This window comes from Hyposmocoma kahamanoa, unplaced genomic scaffold (genome assembly GCF_003589595.1).
Source record: "Hyposmocoma kahamanoa isolate Upper Pololo Valley unplaced genomic scaffold, ASM358959v1 80, whole genome shotgun sequence".
In the NCBI taxonomy this organism is placed as follows: Eukaryota; Metazoa; Arthropoda; class Insecta; order Lepidoptera; family Cosmopterigidae; genus Hyposmocoma; species Hyposmocoma kahamanoa.
Window position 1 is genome coordinate 1,894,909 of NW_020654051.1, and position 6,591 is coordinate 1,901,499.

General features: G+C 36.8%; 1 protein-coding gene across 3 annotated transcripts in view; it reads left to right on the top strand.

The window, feature by feature from the left end:
• The first annotated feature begins 212 nt into the window (after nucleotides 1-212).
• LOC113233792 (probable cytochrome P450 9f2) overlaps nucleotides 213-6,591 on the top strand; it is a 21,385-nt gene continuing 15,006 nt past the window's right edge. Inside the window, exons 1-3 of one of the 3 annotated variants that reach the window (XM_026468994.1) lie at nucleotides 213-297; nucleotides 1,208-1,346; nucleotides 5,363-5,526. In XM_026468994.1, the coding sequence (XP_026324779.1) occupies nucleotides 1,300-1,346; nucleotides 5,363-5,526 (211 nt within the window). In that variant the 5' untranslated portion in view covers nucleotides 213-297; nucleotides 1,208-1,299. Of the gene's footprint in view, nucleotides 298-1,122; nucleotides 1,347-5,362; nucleotides 5,527-6,591 lie in introns of those variants that run through there. The other 2 variants (XM_026468993.1, XR_003310743.1) reach the window with 2 other exon arrangements.

Consider the following 6,591-nt stretch of genomic DNA (forward strand, 5'->3'; position numbering starts at 1 on the left):
AAAGGACCCGAAACGTCGGTTTGTCACGGTTGAGTCAACCGTGAATGATCACGGTTGAGTCAACCGTGACCATGGGACCTGTAAAGGGCCCGAAACGTCGGTTTGTTTGAAAAAACAAATATACGCGATTTAAATCCGGAAAAATAGTTTCATTTCCTATTCATTTCCTATAAATCGAATAGCTAGTGAGGTGAAAAAATAATTTCATGTACTAATAAAATACAATTTCAAATTTTGAAAAGAAAAAAGATAACTAAAGTTAAAATTACGTCAAATATTCAAGACCGCTGCGACTTGGTAAGCAATCAACAATCCGCCTAGTAACGCTATATAAATATAAACCAGAGATTTGATAACGCTTGCAATGTAACAAAGGGAAATCGTCATACAACAACACAAATTTGCCCTTGGTTACTAATCTACGTTTATATTTAGATTGTATGAAGGTCTTTGACAGCAGGCAATCATTTTTAATATATTGCTGCAATGTCATAATCGAAATCCACTTTAATTAAGCAGTTTGATCCTACCTTACGCATCTAGTTTTAAAGTTCTCTTTGATATGTTTCTGTACATTTTGAAATATATAGTTAGGTCAAATGATATTCGTTCATAACATTTTCAAATAGCAATTGTGACAAAATCTTGCAAAATATATTGATTTTTCATTACCCATGAATAGAAATACATTTGATACAAATAGCGCACCAATATAATTTTACTAGAAACTTCTTTCCGATCTATCAATTGGCTGAATAGAAGAACTGTAATCTGCAAATAAACTACATTTCTTTTGAATGTGTAAGAATATTGCATAACCATTACAATTATTTCATTATATTCCGTATTTCCATATTTGATAACGTTTGGCTAGCCCAGATTAACAGATTATTAATTATAACCGCAATAATTATTGTAAATTAATCGCTTTGTTCATGACTATGACGTTATTACAAGCATTAACATTTGAAACACATTTTATATTTCGCCAGTCTGTTTCGACATATTACGAAAGAAACACGGATGTCAGTGATATTTTTTCACTGTTCTTTTTAAAATAAAATTTGTTTTGCGCTAGTTTCACATACAAGTGTCTCTTTTTCAAAGTGTAGAATTGTTTTTTTTTAATTTTTCACAATGATTGCGGAATTGTTAGTATTCCTAATAACATTCCTCGTCGTTTATTTTGTTTATTTACACAAATTAGCAAAGGACAGGTTTAGAAACAACGACGTGAAATTCGTGCCCTGTTGGCCTTTATTCGGCAATGCCTACAACAGTACAATAACGAAGAAACACATGTTCGAAGACATGGATGCCGTTTATAGAGCTTTCCCGGATGAGAAGTGAGTATATTTGATTTGAAACATTACCTGAAATAGGCGATCGCCTGAAAAGACCGATACACGTGGAAATAACGAAAGCGGTATTAAAACAATTGAAACTCATCAAGTCAAGTGATAGAGGTCTGTGACAACCCTGTACACTGGCTGATCTGGAGTCAGAACCTGAACTTGTACAGTTCCTATGCGCACACATGCTATAGTACCCTTGTCGTATACCCTAAGGGTCGGTAGGGAGGATCACTATAATGAAAACTAATGTAGAAAGATACGAGTCTGTACTTCATCATCATCTTTAACCGATTATACGGCTCACTGTTCGGTACGGGTCTCCCGTAAAGAGATGATTTAGGCCATGGTCCGCTCTGCTGGCTCAATGCAGGTTGGAGAAGTCACAGGTTCTCCATGGGCTTTTCTTCACCGACCGGATCGAGGAGATCGGATAACGAAGCTAAAATAGCTAGGACATTATTATTAGATTTCATTCTTGACATGTTCTTTACTCCATCTGTTTCGTGACATTATTATGGAGGTAAGCGGTAACCGAATGGTGACCATGACAGTGGCAGTAGGACTCCAGAGATTGTCCAGGGAATTATTGCTACCAAACAGTAATGTGAGCATTTCTGCGTTTTGGTTTTTTTATAATACAAAATGGTGATACGAAACGCACTTGTCCATAACAGTAGCAGTGCCATTCGAGCTTTAAATTACAAAGATCTGAAGGGCACTGCCAGTAGGCCCATCATCCTGAGACGTAAGTTGGCAAATTCCTCGTGCCCGTAATTTTACCAGCACCGTTACTCTTCAAAGTCAAAGTCAAAGTTAAATAATTATTTATTCCATAGATAAAATTGTTACACGTGAAAATGTCATTTTTTTTAAGCTACCGCTCGTTCACTACGCTGACCTCCCTGAGAAGAACAAGCAAGAAACTCTAGGGATTGCTCTTTTCAAATAAATTTAAGTGCTATAGAATACATTTTGAATCATATTTGTGTGGAATCTAGACTCACGTTGTCTTTCAATACATCTTTATCTAACACGCAGTTTACAATTTTGTGATATGACTTTTCAATAAAAACACTTTTAAAGTAATTAAATTTTTATTGAATTGATATTCAATTATTTTTTGTGAAATTACTCCACTAGTTTGTTATAATTATTAATACAAAGATCGAACACTTAGAAAAAAACAATCAGAAAAAATTCCTTCGATCCGGTCGGATCTGAACCGACGTCTTCTTGCATACCATGCCAGACGCTATACCAACTAAGCCACGGAGCGAACCAACGGACCTCACGAATTTTTTCACGAATTTGAATATCAATTCAATAAAAATTTAATTAACACAGTGAATAGCGATATCTCTCGCCAGGACAGGTAGCTGTAAAGGTACTAACTGGGTGATAAATCTGTAATAGATTTCTCATAGATGGCGCTACGACTAAAAAGTCGTTGAAAGACCAAGTACAAAGACAAGACGCAAGCACATAGAGAAATTCGTGAGGTCCGTTGGTTCGTTCCGTGGCTTAGTTGGTATAGCGTCTGGCACGGTATGCAAGAAGACGTCGGTTCGTATCCGACCGGATCGAAGGAATTTTTTCTGAGTGTTTTTTCTGAGTGTTCGATCTTTGTATTAATAATTATAACTTTTAAAGTAAGTTTCAAACTTAGGAAATGATAATCTTAATATATTCTCCGGAATCTTATTGTAAAAACGTATACAGTTCCCCATAAAAGAATCGTTTACGTTAGTTAAACGAAAACGTGGTACCATGAGTTTGGACTTAGTTAAAACATATAATGCTTACATTACTACTTAGCGCCAGAAATAGGTAAAGTGGTCCTATTGTTTCCCCCGACGAACTCTTTCAGAAAGAGAATAACAGTCACATGGGACTTGTTAACTTTTATATCTGAGGGTGACGGGCGCAGTGGCAGTGCCCCTCAGCTTTTTGCGATTTAAAGCTCACTGTACACTAAGTGGCACTGAAACTGCTATGGACAGGCGTGTCGCTTACAATCACGCACACGACTTGTTCATCCCGTCATTTAGCATAATAAAAAAAGACATGAGACGTCCTACAGCGAGATGGGTAGACGACGTTGCAGACTATAGTTACGTGAGGCTAGCGCGGGATCATGGTGAATGGCGCAAACTAAAGGAGGTCTATACTTAGCAGTGGGTCGAAGTCGAGTTATGTATGATGATGAGCGTTAATAGAAAACTCTTGAATCTTTTGGAAAACAAATGTTATCCTTCCGAGGCACCCGCCCTTGAGGTCAATTAGTTTTAACTGAGTACAATATTAGAATGGAAGAGGTCAATGGTTCAACTACCAATTAAGCGCCATATATTTATGACTTTAATATTTGAGTTCAGTACATTTATGAATGTATAGTAGGAATATCTCGCTAACAGCAAAAACACATCGCGATGAAACTTGCTAGTCGACGAGAACCTTCGTCAAACAACTTTGGGAAACGTGTGAAAATCCCAACCCGCATTGGACCAGCCATTAGAGGAAACCTGCATGCTGATTTTGATTCAAACTGGAATCGAACCGATCGGGTAGGCTCCAAATCAGATGTGTTTCCGAGCGAGTAGCTGAACCTGATTCCTACTATTATCTTTCTAATTTGTGAATTAAATTAACTATTGTTCCGATTAGAAATGTCAAAAGTTTCCGATCGGCCAGTTGTGAATCGATATTAATCGCCTCATCTCGGAAAAGACGCAGTTTTCGATCGGGAGAGGCAATCAAAATCAAGCTGCTGTGCCCGACAGCGGGACTTATAATGATCGTGGTATTAGAGATGAATAGTCCAAATGTTACATGATGCGGCATTTAAGTGCGTTTATCGTCAATTATGATAAACTTATACTGTGCGTACAACAGGTGATAACAAATGAATACAAGTCACAACAAGTTAGAAGCAGTAAAAGCAGATAATCTCAGTACAGGGTGCTAAAAAAACCGACCTCAAATGTTCGTGGAATTATCTTTATTTCTCTCTTTCCAAAAAAAAACCAATCATCAAAATCGGGTCACAAATTTTTAGCCGGAATTATCACGTAACAGACATTCAAAAAATACAATCGAATTGAAAATCTCCTCCGTTTTTTACAGCCAAATACTTACCTAATTAAAATCACTTTGAAGTACGTTCATTCCAATAACTATACAGTGTGTCTTTTTAACTGGGACAGTATGTGAAAATCCGAAACCATATGAGATACAGGAAAACTAATATTGGATTATTTATTTATCTGAAACTCCACTACTTTGTTATAATTAATAATAGAAAGATGAACACTAAGAATAAATGATTTCGATTCATATGGATTCGAACCAGCTTCTTCTAACAAATTGTGCAGACGCTATGCAAACTAAGCCACGAAACGAAACTAGCGCACCTTACGAGTTGTTCTATAAGCTTGTTGCAGATCATTGTCATTGTTTTTCTCTTTGTTTGCCTATTTTAAACATTTTCCAGGGTAGGAAGATCTAGCAAATTCATAAGTACGGGACTCTTAAGATCATACAGCATTCTCAACCTGACAAATTAAAAAATCTCTCTCTCTCTATCCGACTATGTTCGGTCATGCCCGTCACTTCGCCCTCTAATTGGGTTCACCCTGGTACTCTCGAACATGTCTAATGAACCTTTATTCACTCTGAGGGGATGTAAGTAAGTGCATTGCCAATATGGCGAAGGGTGGACGGGCCTTCAGAAAAATAATTATATAAAATAAAACTAATGTACCCTTTATATTTTGTTACGTTTGGTACCAGCCTAATGGCATAAATATGTAATTTTTCTAAATATAATTTCGTAGTTTTTGTATTATTGCCGGTGGTAATCACTTCCATTAGGTAGGTTGTGCCGAAGTACAACTATTTTCCTGTTTGTATAAATTTAAAAAAAATGCATGATTTGCTGCTTGCACAAATCGGATTTCTTTTAACACCATAGAGAGTATACGGATCAACTAAGCAATGCCCCGTTTCAGATATGTCGGCTACATCGAGGCAACCACACCGATAATCATGGTGCGCGACCCAGAGCTGATTAAGAACCTGACGGTGAAGGATTTCGATCACTTCATGGACCACAGGCAGTTCTTCCCTGAAGATATCGAGCCTTTGTTCGGGGGCAGTGTGCTTATGATGCAAGGTGAAAAACAAAACTTATTTATGTTGCAGACTTGATGTAACTTTCTTTATTACACGTGTATTTGTATCCACACAAACATTAGTTTGGTCACGAATTTTGGGTATGAAACTAAAATTACATCCAAGACTTTATTGTATGCATCATGGTTCAATATATTCTCGGTGACTGATCTTGACATAACTGGCGACGGGATGTCTAACAGATTCACTGCACATTCAGGTGGCATGTGACCCGTGGTTACGCCAGTGCGTACAAAACCAGTATATACTCTGGTGGAACATATACAATTATGTATGTTCAAACGACCTCGCAATGAACGACTCCGATAAGATTGTAGGGGCCGGTGAAGCACCACCTAGTGATAGATCCTGTCTCAACCAGTCACGTATCGCGCTCAATTGACAAGATCCTGTTTTGTGTTATATGAAGGTCAAACCATATTTCTGCAGGTTAGCTTATATAAATATAACAAATAATTTTAAAAGAAAATTTCAGGAAAAAATCTTTCAATGACCTATGGAACTCCAACGTAATTATTAATATTTTTTTATCACAAATTAGATTTTTTTTTCAATAGAATATATTTTATTTATCTCTGGTGCGACCAGCGAACTTTTTATTTCATCCTATATTGCAACAAAAGTACGTGCATCCGCTTTTCGAAAGCAGCTATGTATTCCACCTCAGATTTATGATTCAATAAAGTCTCGCACCGACCATTTAAACTTGACACTGATCTGTCCACAGCGGCGAAGGTTATTTGCTTAACAAATTTATGCGTTATTAACTGATGTAGTAAATAAACGTTTATTCTACCCTATTGTATTATTTGTTGTTCGATAAATTGGTTAAATTTTTTATTAAAAAAAATACTATGCAAACCTTATCAAATCATTAATTTTTCGTTGCTGGAAATTTGACTACTGTATAGTATATGTTCTTCTTCAGCTTTTAGTTACCCACTGCTGATTGTACTTAAGCCTCCTCATTTGCACTCCATCCTTTCGGTTATTCGGTTATTTGCAGGATTTTTAGTTACTTTGCTTATATTCTGGCGGCCGCCTT